Genomic DNA, 17,748 nt, shown 5'->3' on the forward strand with positions numbered 1-17,748 from the left:
GAGTGATGAGGTGGAAAAAGTTTTATGTAAAATGGATGTTGAGATCAACTTGGATGTTTCTGCGAGGAATTATCCCGATGTGTGAAACTTTAATTTTGCTGAATGAAGCAAATTTGTTGCTTGTGATGGCCTCAAAGGTATAATATTTGGTTTGATTTGGCGCTTAAAGTAATGCCGCATTTTAAGGATTGCCGCAAAAAAATTCTGCTACAAGTTTATTTTATTTGCATTTTATACCAATTTGACGATATTTGTGAATATATAGTTTGATGATAACTGAAATTAGCTGATTTACGAAGATTGCGGTGTCATTGATGGCAATAACTCAAAAAGCCGTGTTTCTGAGACTAAACCTACGTAACAAACATATAAATTATAAATGATATTGCAAAACGGAAGACAAGAATTTCAAGTCAAGGAGCCAGCAATTTAAAGGAGATCTCTTGACGACGTTCTACTGACTTCTGGATCTTCGTCGCACTCTCGACCGTCTTCCTCCGTGACAACGAACGGCCACCCAGGCTGCGCGGTGTGTCGGTGGGCAGTCCACGGCTGTCTCTCTACGTAGAATAATCAAGAACTCCACTGTAAATCGTATATATGATCTATTATGCTGCTTATAATGAACATATTTGAACTATTGCGTATAGATTCTCAGCTCCTAAAGATTCAGTGAAGATCTTGAATTCAAACGAACTTGTGTGTTTCTCTTGAGACTTTTCAACAATCTTACATTGGTTCATTTGGCTCCTTATTGTCCAGGAGTCATTTGCAGAAGTAAGAATTCTATCAAGCGTGAAAATAATGAATGAAAATTCAATCCTGCACCGAAAAATTATTTTAATCATGTACCGTGGATTAAAATTTTACGTCGGTACATGATTGTGCCAATCGTGCGCCGACGAGTTTTTCCGTACTTTTACTTGTCCCGCGGCGCCTGCAATACATGATTGCTTATTGCATGAGAACCCGCTGAGATCCGTGCATGAGAAGCCGCTGAGATCCGTGCATGAGGTGCCGCTGAGATCCGTGCATGAGAAGACGCTGAGATCCGTGCATGAGAAGACGCTGAGATCCGTGCATGAGGTGCCGCTAAGATCCGTGCATGAGAAGACGCTGAGATCCGTTCATGAGGTGCCGCTGAGATCCGTTCATGAGGTGCCGCTGAATGAGGTCCGTTCATGAGGTGCCGCTGAGATCCGTTCATGAGGTGCCGCTGAGATTCGTGCATGAGGTGCCGCTGAGATCCGTGCATGAGGTGCCACTGAGGTCCGTGCATGAGGTGCCGCTGAGATCCGTGCATGAGAAGCCGCTGAGATCCGTGCATGAGAAGCCGCTGAGATCCGTGCATGAGGTGCCGCTGAGACCCGTGCATGAGAAGCCGCTGAGTTTGCCCTGCCCGCTGCTACTGTAGAGTCAGTGGGCATTACTGAGGCGTCAGCTGGTATCATTGAGGCGTCAGCAATTCGTACAATGATAACCTCAATCTCGGCTTGCAGTATAGTTGGGTTTTCTGCATAACATTTATCATTCACGCGTATCGCGTCTGTAAAACTTGTGTAAGAATTTGCGATAAAACCTATATTCAATGCAAGCCAAAATTATGAAGCTTTTCAGTCGAGCAGGTCGCTCTATAAAGTATTCCTGTATAGTCAGTGGAAGCTTTAGCAGGTCGCTCTATAAAGTATTCCTGTATAGTCAGTGTCCCTCAAAGACACTATAGAGTGTATTTTGCTCCAACAGCCGCTATTCCGCGGCAGCCTTTGCAGCTGGAGTGTTTCAGGCCGGCATTTAAGCCTATGTTTCACTCGCAGAGTTTCGCAGAAGCCTTGTATCCACCATTAAAACTTTTACAACTTACAGCTCTACAACTTTCGCCCATCTTTGCCGCCATTTTTCGACTCTGTTTTTTATCTTAGATCCGAGTTTTTCTGCTCGTTGCGCCGCCGCGGTCTAATTGAGTCTGAATACTTGCGAGCAGAGGCGCGAACATGGGGCCATTTATAGGCGTTGCATCGGCGGCCAACCACCGATCTTTCTTTGGCCGACCATAAGGCGCCCGTGTTCGTACAGTGCAATAGTGCCGGGAGTTTCTCTTCTAAATGAATAGAGTTTTGTTGCCGGTGATGCGCTGCTTACTCTAGTTGCATTTTTTGTTTTTGTTATGCTACCGTTTTAAAATTAACCAACTTATTCTTATAGTCTTGAAGTAAATGGATATGGTAAATTAAATTTCAAAAGAGATATTTAGAATTTTTGGTCACACCTTTTGATTGCATTCATATCTTCAATAGATATTAAAAAAATTAACTACAATATTAATTATTACATATTTTTGTGTTTGAACCATCTGTTTCTTTTTGCAAGTTTGGAGATAAGGTCTTGAATCCGCGCAATATTTCAATATTTGTAAACATTTACCTATGTGTTATTTTGGAATCTGGGACTGAATCCAGAAGGTATTTTCATAAAATTCTGAACAAATTCTAATTAAGTATTGGAAGTTCATCCCACGTAGAACAATGTTTCTATGTATATACGTGTACGAGGCCATACCGAATGGTTACATTGTATAGAATTAACACCTAGCAAGACGGCCCTCAGGCTCAGGGATGGCCATGAGCAGCGCTGGCTCGCGTATGGCGGCACATGAGGCGGCATTTACCTATATTTAATTTTCTTTTTGATGAAAATTCTCTAGAATTATTTTTGCTATTTCTTGGCCTCATCGTTTGTGCGTCAACACACGAATCTCGGAATGTATTTACACATGTAACAGTGATAGTGGATGATACCTACGAACTAACCAATCAGGCATTATAAATAAACGGTCATTCGTGCGCTGTAATTTTCCCGAAATTGTTTCACTGATACGAATTTAAACGAAACAGCAAACGCCGTTGGTGCCGTCGCATGAGGATTCCGGATTTTTGCATTTATTTTAATTGGCTCCAGCGGCCATAGAATTTCAATTTTACCGCGTTTTTCTTAGATTTGATTCGTGTCTGTCTGGCATAAAAAATTCAAACCTTAATTTAGAGCACTTCTGCATGAACATCCTAGAAACTTGAAATTTGGCATGCATGCTTACGCTGCCTAACAATATATTCAAGATTTGATCATCAGAAATAATAATTAAAATTTTTTTTTAGAAAAAAATGTAAAAAAAATAAAAATACAAGGTTCGGAATTGAGTTTTTCCTCGAACATCCAGACTTGCTAACCCTGGAAATTGATTTGAATTACTAAAATTAATAAACTAAAAAGTAGAAAATAAATATAGGTATATAAAAACATTTTTAAACGCCACGTTTTTCTGGTTTTTACAAAACTAAAAATAATGAAATAAAACAAATGAAAAAGCTTGTAAGAACCACGTTTTCTTAACGGACAAAAAAGAAAAACATTTACACTTACATAACATTTAAGTTATGTAAAATGTTCCGTCCACGAAAGTTCAGGGTAAACACACCATGCTCAGACAATCCTATAACACGAAAGTGCGGGGTAAACACACCATGCTCAGACAATCCTATAACACGAAAGTGCGGGGTAAACACACCTTGCTCAGACAATCATATACGTAACACGAAAGTTCAGAGTAAACACACCATGCTCAGACAATCATATAACACGAAAGTTCAGAGTAAACACACCATGCTCAGATAATCATATAACACGAAAGTGCAGGGTAAGCACACCATGCTCAGACAATCATATAACACGAAAGTTCGGAGTAAACACACCATGCTCAGACAATCCTNATTCTGAGCTTTAATATAAAGCTATTCCAAGACGTAGGATACGAATATTCTGAGCTTTAGTATAAAGCTATTCCTAGGCGTAGGATACAAATATTCTGAGCCGTAGGATACAGCTATTCTGAGCCGTAGGATACGAATATTCTGAGCCGCAGGGTACAGCTATTCTGAGCCGAAATATTCTGATCTTTGACGACCTTTGCTTCTGGATGCGCCAAAGACACCATCCTGCCCTGCAGGAAATTTTATTGGGAATTATACTGCACTCGGGAAATGCCTGGCTGAGGGACAATCCTGCGCTAGTTGGTATCGCAAACTCGGAAAAATCGGCGGTATCCTGCATGCTGTGGAATCGAACACACACCTGCGTCATGCTCACATGCGTCCTTCACGCAGCATGTCATCCTCACGCCGCATGAAATCCGTAATTACGGATTTTGCTACGGACTATTGACTTTCGATTTAACAATTATTTTTTGAGTCGACAATCCGAGCCATTGACTTACTAAGCCAATATTTTTTTCTCTTATCAGTATATTTGTTAAAGTTAGTGTGCGCGTTTGAAGCCTGACACTACAATTATATAGTAACAGTTGGGGCGCGTATCCAGGATACTCATTGTGCCGGGGCAGTTAAGCTCCATATCCAGAAACTTATCTTTTCAGAGATATTACCAAGACCTGAAAATTTCTTTTTAGTGACAGAATATTGAGGCATTATAAAACTGGAATGAAAAGAATGGAACACAAATTTATATTGGTTTGGCAATTTATGAACAAAAAATTCAATCTGAAATACGTAAAATACATTTTCCTAATCTTGAAACGATAGTAATTTGGGAATCGCACCTGTTATGCTGCGTGTGACTTCGAATTTTCTATTTTGGAAGATATGAGTCTTATTAAAACTGGCGGAGCTTGGAATTTTGAGAATAACGGGATTGTGATTTCAAAAATGCATTTATATCAAGCCTAGGCAACGGTGGGCCAACCTAGACTGATATAAATAGATATAAATGAAGAAGATATAAATATGGAAATGTTTGTAGAAAAGAAGATATAAATGAAGAAGGTTGATTTTGAGAGAGGTGTGAAGATAATTTTGCCGAACCTGACTGACTATGGATGGAGGCGCAACAAAGAAAATAATGAAAGACACAGTCTGCTTACGGCATCTTGCATGCATTGTCATAATACCATGACAGTGCCGCAATACCATGACAGGACCAGAATACCATGACAGGACCAAAATACCATGACAGGACCAGAATACCATGACAGGACCAGAGACCAGAATACCATGACAGGACCAAAATACCATGACAGGACCAGAATACCATGACAGGACCAGAATACCATGACAGGACCAGAATACCATGACAGGACCAGAATACCATGACAGGCCTAGGCTGTGTAGGCTGACAATTCAATTTCCTTGCGCCTGGCAAAAGACAAGCGCTCGAGCGAGCCTAGCATGCGTAACGAGACGCCTGAATGTGATGCCTGCATACTCGAATGTGAGTCTTGCATAGTTGAATGTGATGTGGACATTTCAATGTGATACCTGAATACACGAATGTGATGTCTGAATATTCGAAAGTGATGCCTGAATATTCGAATGTGATGCATGGACATTTAAATGAGATGTGGAACGTTCCTCCTACATGGGCATGTCTATTACTTGAGCATTTGTCCGTTAAAAAAATTACTTGGGCTTCCTTCGTCACATGGGTAATTAAATGTAATTCCCAGTCTCGTGAATGCTATTAATGGACACTCAAATGTGATGCAAGGTTTCAATGGTATAAGATACCTGACTCCTTGGGCAATAGAAAATAATTCTTGGATCTCAACGTGTGTTATGCAGACACGTGTATTTTACACACGAGTACTTGTTGGTGATACCTGGGGGATGATATATATTACTTGCATTCAAGGTTCACTCATGTACCTAACGTGCTCATTAATTAAATATGATACTTAATGCGTTACCACTGTTTCAACTTCACTTATTTCGCTTCATGCCACTCAGTGGCTCAACTCGTTTATTCTTTTTATAAAAATTCAACCCATTCACTCAGCAATTACTCCACTCGGGCACTCCTTCACTTTCATGACCTTTCTAGCAATCCCCCCACTCCATAGCCACCACTCCACCATCACTCCACCACCACTCCACCACCACTCCACCACCATTCCACCACCACTCCACCACCACTCCACCACCACTCCACCACCACTCCACCACCACTCCACCACCACTCCACCACCACTCCACCACCACTCCACCACCACTCCTCCACCACTCCACCAACACACCACCACCACGCCACCACCACGCCACCACCACTCCACCACCACTCCACTACCACTCCTCCACCACTCCACCACCACTCCACCACCACTCCTCCACCACTCCACCACCACTCCACCACCACTCCACCACCACTCCACCACCACCTGTCTCTTATACACATCTAGATGTGTATAAGAGACAGCTGTGGTGACAGCCAGCAGCGTCATTATCTTTAAGATATTAGCGCTGCTGTGGTGACAGCGCTCGGCGTTGTCCTCTGCTGTCATTACCGCGTGTAGCTGATAAGCCTTATCGCCTACACGCGCTGGCCTGACACGCAGGTTGCATTACACGCGCTGGACTGACACGCTTCAATGTGTCACCAGAATCGCTTCGTTCAACAAGTTTTCGTCGCTATTGAGTTTCACTGGCAGATTATAAAGCCACGTTGCAACGTTGAAGTGCATTGCTGTGCGCAACGTAATATTCCCTCTTTAATTCCCGTGCACAACACTCTCCTCTCCTCAAAGTATCTCATCTTCCTGCCGTGTATATTCCTCCTTTTTGCACCTTTCTTCATTGTTTACTTTGCATTCGAAACTCTAATTTGTGTACAGTACTCATTTCTTTCGCTTTAATCGCTATACACCTCACATTTCCCCGCCTCTCCCCACGACCCAACAATTGGGACGAGAAGCGTCCCTGACGCCCGTTCCACCGTCCCTATCTCACCACGTCCCGAACACCCGTCCCAGCGTCCCTATCTCACCCTGCCCCAAAACCCATCCCACCTTCCCTATCTCACCCTGAATCACCTCTCAAGTCTCCTCTACACACAAGAACGCTGCGCTTGCGCCACGTTTCATCTAATGAAACGGCGCACAATTTTCGTGTTTGCCTTGCAGCGCCAGCAAGATTTACGCAAGGCGGATTGCGAATCATGATTCCGCTGGAATTTGTGTCGAGTTCAGAGACCATGACGGCCGTGCAAATCCTGTGTGAGTTCGCGAGTGCTAACGACCCACGTGTTTTTTTCCTTTTGTATGTTGGGACTGAACTGGGATTGTTGGTGAGGCCTTAATTGTTGCTACTGTTATTGACGGCATTAGCGCTAACGTTGTTGATGAGGCCTTGTTGTTGCTGTTATTGACGGCATTAGTGCTAACGTTGTTGATGAGGCCTTGTTGTTGCTGTTATTGATGGCATTAGTGGCCGAGCTTCCTCGTAGGGTTGCCATTGTTTGAAGATTCTGCCGTCTTGTGATGATTGTGCTCGTTTCTCTTGAAGCTTCCTCATAGGAGTTTCATTTCATTCTCATTTAGGAGAGAAAATTTATAGTTAGGTAAAAAATAATTCTGATCATGTTCTCGAATTCTGTGATGAAAATTGGATGACGTATCTTTATACGTAAGACCTCGTTCATACAATTATTCAATCAATTTATTTCAAAGTTCGAACGAATAAAATTTTCCTTTGACGTAAATTATTCATGACCGCATCGAACTCCCGGACTATCAAAGCATTCCGTTCAACTAACATTCCCAGCACTCCGTTCAACTAACATTCCCAGCATTCCGTTCAACTAACATTCCCAGCATTCCGTTCAACTAACATTCCCAGCACTCCGTTCAACTAACATTCCCAGCACTCCGTTCAACTAACATTCCCAGCATTCCGTTCAACTAACATTCCCAGCATTCCGTTCAACTAACATTCCCGGCATTCCGTTCAACTAACATTCCCGGCATTCCGTTCAACTAACATTCCCAGCATTCCGTTCAACTAACATTCCCGGCATTCCGTTCAACTAACATTCCCGGCATTCCGTTCAACTAACATTCCCGGCATTCCGTTCAACCAACATTCCCGGAATTCCGTTCAACTAACATTCCCAGCATCCGTTCTTCTAACATTCCCGGCATTCCTTTCAATTAACATTCTATGCACCATTTTTAATTTATAATTTATATTCAGTCACGTCCACAGATGCGTCGCATTCTTTTTTATTTGATAAATAATTCGAAAGCTCAGAAAGTTTGAAAAGTTACTTCTTCTGACGGTGAAACAATCCACACGATCAGCGTCTGATCCGCCCGTCCTCCCCAGGAGCTGAACGCCTGCCAAATCCAGGCTAGAATTAGAGCCTCGATCGTCTTACGGCACCGACAGATGCGAGATAGAAAATATCATAATACTGTTCTGGCATAATATTGGTTCATCATCAGACATAATCCTGCTGTAATATCAGACGTAATCCTGCTGTAACGCGAGACTTAATCCTGCTGTAACACGAGACATGATCCAGCTGTAATATCAGACAAGATCCAACAGTAACATCAGACATGATCCTGCTGTAACAGCAGACATAATCCTGCTGTAACATCAGACATAATCCTGCTGTAACATCAGACATAATCCTGCTGTAACATCAGACATAGTCCTGCTGTAACATAAGAATCCTACATAGACTCCACGACACGCAGGGCCGCCTCATATAGGCGCCTCTCTTGCCTTGCTTGCTGTAAGATGCCTTCCTGTTGGTTGGCCGCCGAAGACGCGCCTCTTGCGGCTCTCGTTCACACGACGCCACAATGTCTATAGGAGGTCATGCTTCAGCCTCGCCTTCGTTAGCGGCCGACACAAGTTCTTTATTTCGGTGCCTCGCGATAACCGTTCACAAAAGTCCGGAAATCTTTGGTTGCTGTGAAGTCACGCCCTCAGCATCCATGTTTTCTTCGGCGGAATTTAATACCGCAGCTCCGAAATTGACAGCTTCCGTCGCACCGGATTTTTCAATTTGCTCCACATATTGGTGCTGCTACCGCCTCGGTTACACTCACTCTGTTACACTCTGTTACACTCTGTTATATTCTGCTACCCTCCCTCTGTTACACTCTGATACGCTCTGTTACCCTTCCTCTTTTTCTCTCCCTTTGTTACCTTCCCTTTGTTACACTCTGATACGCTCTGCTACCCTCCCTCTGTTACACTCTGCTCCTCGTCGTCTAATCCTCTTCCTCTGTTACCCTCTCTCTGTTGCCCTATGTTGCCCTCCCTCTGTTACTCTCTGTTACTCTCTGTTACCCTCTGTTACCTTCCTTCTGTTACTCTCTGTTGCCCTCTGTTACCCTCCTTCTGTTACTATCTGTTGCCCTCTGTTACCATCCCTCTGTTACTATCTGTTACCCTCTGTTACCCTCCGTCTATAACCTTCATGGCTCGATGAGGTCTGCGTGCAATACACGACCTGCCGCTCGTTGTGTTGTGCCTTCAAAGTTTCCGTTTCCTCGCCTGGAAGTTTCGAATATCTTCAAGATTGCCAATACCGCCATCTTTATTTGTTCGAGTGTCGTCAGTGAAGAGTTTTTTGTTGATTGCGAATCAGAAACTGGATATTCTCGTATATTTTAATTTTTTTCAAGTGAATTGTGCGATTGGAAAAGTTTTTCAAGTAACATCAATTTTATTCATTAAAGAGTGATGAATGATAAAGCTTGTGGCATAGTTGGCACTTGGCATTACGTTATTTATACAACGTAATTAATGCTGATTTTTAGGTATTCATTCGAAAATTATCTTATCCAATAATTTTCTTGTTTCCAACAGACGCGTCCACCCATCCGAACAGCAACGTACAGCCTCCCTCACCCCCTCCTCCAACTCTCAACCTCTCGGCCGAGTACAACCCCTTACTGCCCTCTAACTCCTCAAACTCCACCAACTCCACCCCCAACAACAGCTCTCCCCCCACCATCCCTCCAACACTTCACTCCAACTCATCCTCCTCCAGCATGTCGCGGCCCAATGGTAGGATGGTACACAACCCACCTCCTCTGCCCACTCACATCAAGTCCAGTCCAGCACATCACTATCACCAGCCCACCAGTCCCCAGTATCCAGCACACGTCCAGTCCTCGGGACCAAACCAGCAGTTCGTGCCAGGCAACACGAACCTGTCGTCCCTGCACGACGAATACGAACCTGGGACTCTCGTACGAACCCCGTCTGGCAACCTCTACATCCCGTCAGGTGAGGTGCTGATGTTGTGGCAGCTACATCCCGTCAAGGGAAAATAATATCATAAGGCAAGATCCTCATCAAGTTGCGGTAAATATGAACTATCATGTAAATTGCAAAATTTTTTTCTCGACAATTTGGACTCTACATGGAAATTGGTGGCCCGCACTTCCATTATTGCACATAATTCAATCCAGTTCCCCAGTGTTATATTTATTCACATTCGTAAGTAATATCATATACTTGGGATTATTTTCAAAATAAATTATTGATATTTATATAATATACCTCCACTCTCCCTCCTCAGATGATGCCTAAGGTTTATGTAAATGTAGATGCACTAAAAAAATGTACGAGACATTCATTTTGTAGAAAAATATTAACACTTTCTCATAAAAAAAAATATTCTGATAAAAAATATTGACAAAGTGCAGACGTTGAACTGAAAGGCTGTCTTTCCGAACCAAACTGGGTCAGGGTGACCTACACAGAAATAAAAAGTGCATCACTATTTTGACAAAGTCATACTCATTGCTCTGAGTGTAGATTGGACATACCATCGCTGCTTTCACGCAGAGATAACGGATATCTCGAAACAACCCAACACTGTTGCCAGCCTTGTTCTTATTCTGTTTACGTCATTTCCAATAATTGTCTTCAATTTTTACCCAAACTATTTGATGAAGCCGGTGACTTCAAATGATGTAATGTACGCAGAGAGTCTAAAATTGAAAAGTTTACTGTTTGATATTTATTCTGTTTAATATGAATGATGGTAAAACGTTCAAGGGCGATGGTATAAGCAATCTGCCTGCTGCTCGAAATATACAATCTCTTACAATTAGACGGCGACCACGAGCATAGAAGAGTCTGAATTCTTATATCACTTTATCCATGATATTTTAATTTCTTCAAAATTACCCTCAAAATGTTAAAGGAATGCACATGTGTTTTTTCTAAATTCAATTTCGTAAAATGTGTAACTTGGTTAGGCTGGAAACAAGTGCCCATGTTTGCATTAATTCCGTACCTGCAAATTTTTAAATTCGACAGCATTATAGGGTAACATGGGGCAGCGAGCCCACTGCGGGTCATGGGCCCATAGCGGGTTTCTCGCTAAGTATGGCAGATATTGGTCCGTGTTCTCATTCATCAAAAATTTAGTTTAAAAAAAGTGGGGGGCGCGCTGCCCCACGTTGCCCTACCCTACAACCAAAACTGGCTTGAAAATCCAGCATCGAATGAACATGAAACGAATATTCTTAATGTTGATCCAAAGAATAAGTGTTAGTCAGAGATATGAACACCAACGATAGCTGAACACAAGCGTTATATAAAGTTTACTCTACACTCTGATACCGCGAATAAGTCTACGGAGTCCGGGATCGCATACCGACAGGTAGAGAATTTGCTTTCTTTGGCCGGCCAAAGAAGTGTTTGGCCAACACTCGTAGAGTTGGCGTCCGGCAGCAGATCTAGTTAGCTGATTATTGCCAGATCACTGGACTCAATTCTGCGAAAATTTTAAGTGAATTTGTTCAGCGGTTCCGTACGCTAGAATGCTTTTTGAATTTCGCGAGATGATTTGGGCGCAGATATTCTCGGGCCAGCGCGTATATCAGAGAAATGAAGATGGATTTAATCGGATGAAGAATTTGCGGAATCAAGGAAACTGAATTTATTGATCATCTACTCGATAAGTCGACTGTGTTTGCAAAATTTGGTATTTTTAAATTTTTATATTATGATGACAATTTTCATGACAGCATGCCGGTAAATTGACTATTCACTTCGGTTTTGAGGTTATATAAGTATAGTCTAAATTCATTATCAGATTTTGAGACTATACTTGATTATCTCAGTCTTCTTATTTAAATTATCATTATATATATTTAATCTCTATCTTCCAATGCACTTTGCATTGACAAGATGCTGTAATTTCTTGCTAATCCGTTCCATTTCTAATATTTCTTTTCACTTTGCTCCATCCTCAGCGTAATGAATACCTAACAAATTACTACTCATAACAGTAATTCTGCAGTCCGATTAATTCATGCTTTTATTCTGTACAAAATATATAGATATTCGTTAACACAGCGAGCACGATAAGAAAACCTGAGTAACGCGTGCAAGACCCCAACTTGCCTCATTACTGCAGCGATTATCCTCAAGTAACCTTGCCTGAACCTTTGGCTCGGTCTGAACTTCTGCTTCAGTCTTAGCCCTCGCCTAAATCCGAACCCCCGCCTCAATCCGAACCCCTGCCTCAATCTGAACCTTTCAGATCAATCTGAACCGAACCTCCGCCTCAATCTGAACCGAACCCCCTCCTCAATCTGAACCTTTCAGATCAATCTGAACCGAATCCCCGCCTCAATCTGAAGCAAACCCCCTCCTCAATCTGAACCTTTCAGATCAATCTAAACCGAACCCCCGCCTCAATCTGAACCTTTATCCGAAACCCCGAGTTAATCAGCGGCCCCGCCTCAGTTGCTCCTTGACTTGGTCTGTGTAGTTTTGCTGCGTTTCACCGGCCGCTGGAATCAAGCGCTGATGCAGCTGGGCCTCCCTGCGACTGATTGGCCTCCCAGCTGCTGAATTGGTCCCTGTGAGCGAGTTCCATAAGATATGGTGCTTTGGATGTGTTCTATACGAGCTCGACGTTTAGGAATGTAGTTCAGGCCATAAGAGTTGAAAATGAGATTAGACGTAAAAATGCAACGGCAGAATTGATATCTCGAGTGGAATGTAACTCAAAAATTTTGTGAATATTGAACCAAGTAATTTTAAATTAGTAATCCACCTCTTCGTTCTATTCCTCGCGCCGTCGCTTGTTTACTTCGCGACCTCAAAGCGCAGCGCAGCACGCGATGCTGGGGCGATAAGCTCCCCGGTCCCATGTGGGGCTGAAGTGGCTTGTTGAAATTTAGCTGCCATATTCTCCAGGTACAGTTAAAATACCCTGCTGATAAAGGTACCAGTTACTGCAACACGAGTACCAGTTACTGCAGATATATCATACCACACGCAGTACAGACCTAACGCTCCACAAAAAGGGATGTTCTGTTTATGTTCTATATGTGCCTTCAGTTATTTGATTCTGATCTGAAATTGTGCAACGATTGCACTAGAGATACTGTAGCTGCACGCTTGGGGATACTGTAGCTCCCTCATGCCGCAACGGTGCCTGTAGTACATGGTAGCGGTGTCTGCAGTACATGGTAGTGGTGTCTGCAGTACATGGTAGCGGTGTCTGCAGTACATGGTAGTGGTGTCTGCAGTACATGGTAGTGGTGTCTGCAGTACATGGTAGTGGTGTCTACAGTACATGGTAGTGGTGTCTGCAGTACATGGTAGTGGTGTCTGCTGTACATGGTAGCGGTGTCTGCAGTACATGGTCGGGTCGTCAACCGGCCTACAATTGAAGCGGCCGTCGGGCCGACTATTTGGCTGCGGGCCCGCTGGCCCGATGCATGTCCCGGCGCAGAACTTCCTGCGCCGTCGCACGGGTTCCATAAATTTAAGCCAGGGGTCTTTGAAGGGCCAAGGCTGGCAATAAAGCCGGGCCCAGCTAACATATTGCGCTTTATATTCCAAGCTTTTGCATCCAGCGCCGGCCTACTGCCGAGACAGCGAGCGCCGCCACCGCTTCCTGATCCAGCGTCTACGATTAATTTTTTCGAGTTGTTTAATATATTTAATGGCTACCATTTATTATTTAATTCATAAATATATGTATAAACACTCTAGAATTGTACACATTTCTCTTTCAACTGCAATGAGACTTTAACTTACCATGAAATTCCGCAACGTTTTTTTTATATTAACTGTTCAGGTTCTGACGTTCTGTCAAGGTTTGACATAAACATTCTATAACGTCATTATGTCACATAATCTTATAAATATTCTATCACGTATCATCATTCTATAAAATTCGGTCATTTTACTGGGCCCACGATGAGACGAGCGATGTTGTTGACATCGCTGCCTCTTCTTCTGATTTACTGACTTCCGAGCTGCAGAGTTTTAAACTTTTTGATGGGATATTGAGGCTAGCTGTGCGACGAGGATACTTCGTCATTCGATGATATTGAGGCTAACTATTATTATTATTATTAAATCACTGATGATGTATGCTTATGCATAGTTTATCATGATATCAGTAATGCGATCTGGCGATGAATATGTCGTTGACATCAACGTCATGTATGAGAGATTTGAGTTCACATTCACTTTTCAACGATGTAAATTGACTCATCTAGATGTTCGCGAATGTTAATTATACATTAATACGTTATTTTGGCTTTTGCATTCACTACACACCTCATTATCATGTTTTGATAGTCTCCCTAACTCCTTGGAGTGGTTAAGTAGTCATTCTCCCTAATGAGATGACATCTAGTGTATCTTTGAGTTCACTGTCGCCTTTAATGAGCGGCTGCTTGGTCTATAAGCTGCTAATGAGCTCACTGCTGGACACGCCTCAGTCAGCGTAAGGCAGTTGTAAAATCAAATCATGCGTTCAAACATTTTGATAATGCGCTAAATGCACGCGATAAAGTTCGCGTGCATGTGAAGGCATGTGTTCAAACAGTTTGGTAATTCGCTAAATGCACGCAATAAAATTTGTAATATCAAACCATGTGTTCAAACATTTTGACAATATGCCAAAATATGCAAAGTGACATCTAAAACTATGCCATACATCCAGGCAACACTTAATTATCTTTGGTAGGAAGTCAGTTTGCCGTCCCTGCATTTGCACTATTTTTCTTCCACGGAACTTAAAGAGAAGTCCAGGTTGACTTTCCATTATGAAGGCTGCGGTGAGTTTACCCGCGCTCATCTCAAACACTGCACCTGCAGGGTGACTTGGGCACCATATATCTTACTCACCGAGCTGAGTTACGGGTGACTTTGGGTGAATTGGGGTGAACACAAGGAGAGTTAATCTATAAAAGGCATATGCAGCTATCATCTTGGTCTTTTGAATGCTTTGAACGGCTTTGAAACCGCGGTAAAAGACATCAGCAACTTCTGTATTAATTTGTATGTTTTGACGTTACTATCCGTGGCAAACCATCGGCGTGCGAACTCCATTCGATAAAAATTCTGAACCGTTCGCGCGCATCGTATACTATGCAGGTCTTATGAAAAATTAATTATTAATTTGTAGTTTTCTCATAACTTTTCACCATTGTTCTGTCATTATCTGAGCCCCGTTACTGCCACGACCGCTTCGTGCAGCGCGCCTTAGTAGGCTACTAGGCGCCTACGCAGCTCCCTATATTAGAGGCGCCTAAACTGAACCTTACTAGCGGTGCCTGGACATCCATCGTGTATCATGACTAAAAATTTGGAATGTTTCGAGACGGTCAAAGCTTGGCCGGCTGACTGCCTAGACTGTCAGATCATGGCCGGCTGACTGCCTTGACGGTCAAAGCATGACCGGCTGATGGCCTAGAGCCCTAGACGGTCAAAGCATGGCCGGCTGTCGGCCTAGACGGTCAGAACGTGGCCGGCTGACTGCCTAGACAGTCAAAGCATTGCCGGCTGACGGCCTCCTATAACACGCCGATGATTTACTACAGGGTACATCTTACCCACCGCTGCTAAATTGTGTTCAAAGTAAGCCAATATGGCGGGGGCTCCCAGGGGGGCTTTTGGCCAAGTCGCGCGCCTCTATGTTGTCCTGCTAGGGATTATACCACTTGGTCTTGTGCTGGTGTGAGGGGTGCGGTGTAGCTTTGTTATAGCTGTATTACTGCTCGTGTTTTTTCTGGTTTTATAGTTGGCAAGATGGCTGCCCTTCAGATGTATTATTACTGATATTGTAGTGGCCTTATAGATTTTTTAGGTTTATTCCAGGTGACTGCTATAATAGCTGCTATTATAGCAGTCTTCCAGCTGCAATATAGCTGCTGTTGTGGCTGTATAATGTTAATGTGCTATATATATGTATATATATGTATATTATATGTATATGTACATATATATTAAATGTATATTATATGTATGTATTGTAACTGGAATTAGAGCGCCATAATTCAAGCGCTATAACTTAAGCAAATTTTTTAGGTGCCTAATGCTGTTATTATTACCTTCATAGCTGTATTATTATTCTATTTTTGCTGCATTATTGAGGTATAATAGCTGAAATTTGAGCTTTACTATAGCTGTTCTTTTTTTAGCTGGTAACTTGGGTAGGTTTTGCTATATTATTGCGATATTATAGCAGGTATTACTGCTAGTTTAACAGCTAGCATAAAATATGCATTATGCCTGGTTTATATCTAGGTTATATATACAGTGGGGGGGTACACAAACTTAACAGGAAAAGGGATTTAAATTATGTATAGAGACGCATAGTATTCAAAACTACTATCAAAAGAAATTAAGTTTCAATGCAACAAAAAACAATGCAACATGTTCACTTTTCGGACTTTTTTCTATAACCTTTTGAAAAACTATCGATATGGCAGAGTATAGCCAGTATAACAGTAGTACAACCTGTTATATATTGCGTTATTAAGGCTGTGATTGAAGTTAATGTAAGAACTGTTATAATAATTCGTATATATCTGGTGTTGCTGCGGTATTTAAGCCGTGCCCTACATGTACAACGACGGTCGTACGTGCGACCCCACGACGGCCGTATGCACGACCCCACGACGGCCGTATGTACGACCCCACGATGGCCGTATGTACGACCCCACGATGGCCGTATGTACGACCCCACGATGGCCGTATCTACGACCCCACGATGGCCGTATGTATGATCCCACGATGGCCGTATGTACGCCCCCACGATGGCCGTATGTACGCCCCCACGATGGCCGTATGAACGACCCCACGACGGTCGTACGTGTGACCCCACGACGGCCGGATGTACGACCCCACGATGGCCGTATGTACGACCCCACGACGGCCGTACGTACGACCTCACGATGGCCGTATGTATGACCCCACGACCGCCGTATCTACGACCCCACGATGGCCGTATGTACGGCCCCACGACGGCCGTGTGTACGACCCCACGACGGTCGTACGTGTGACCCCACGACGGCCGTATGTACGACCCAACGACGGCCGTACGTAAGGCCCCACGACGGTCGTGCTGCCGTGAGGCCGTCATGCTGAGGCAGCGCTCGAGTTGCCGGAGAACTGCATTTGCATGTCAAAGTGAGGCGCCGACCTTGTGACAGCGGCGAGGCAGAGCAGTGAGGCAGAGCAGTGAGGCAGAGCAGTGAGGCAGAGTAGTGAGGCAGAGCAGTGAGGCAGAGCAGTGAGGCAGAGCAGTGAGGCAGAGCAGTCAGGCAGAGCAGTGAGGCAGGGCATTAACTGGACCATAATCCCTATTATTCCTATTTTAGATACACTTTATGCCGAGTTGAGTTCCTGACAACGATATTTTGATTGCAATTTCGTGCTCGGCTGGCGTCCCTGACGGCATCAGCCACGTGGCTGAACAGCCACGTGGCTGAACAGCCACACACTGCGCTCAGCCATATGGACGAACAGCCACTTACTGCGCTCAGCCATATGAACGAACAGCCACTTACTGCGCTCTGCCATATGGACGAACAGCCACTTACTGCGCTCAGCCATATGGACGAACAGCCACTTACTGCGCTCAGCCATATGGACGAACAGCCACTTACTGCGCTCTGCCATA

General features: G+C 43.5%; 1 protein-coding gene across 1 annotated transcript in view; it reads left to right on the plus strand.

Moving 5' to 3' along the window:
• LOC108668829 (streptococcal hemagglutinin) overlaps positions 1 to 17,748 on the plus strand; it is an 85,130-nt gene that overhangs the window by 47,533 nt on the left and 19,849 nt on the right. The window contains exon 3 of the mRNA XM_047883345.1: positions 9,663 to 10,085. Within this exon, the coding sequence (XP_047739301.1) occupies positions 9,663 to 10,085 (423 nt within the window). The remainder of the gene's footprint in view (positions 1 to 9,662; positions 10,086 to 17,748) is intronic.

The sequence above is a fragment of the Hyalella azteca genome, unplaced genomic scaffold (genome assembly GCF_000764305.2).
Source record: "Hyalella azteca isolate HAZT.00-mixed unplaced genomic scaffold, Hazt_2.0.2 contig12678, whole genome shotgun sequence".
In the NCBI taxonomy this organism is placed as follows: domain Eukaryota; kingdom Metazoa; phylum Arthropoda; class Malacostraca; order Amphipoda; family Hyalellidae; genus Hyalella; species Hyalella azteca.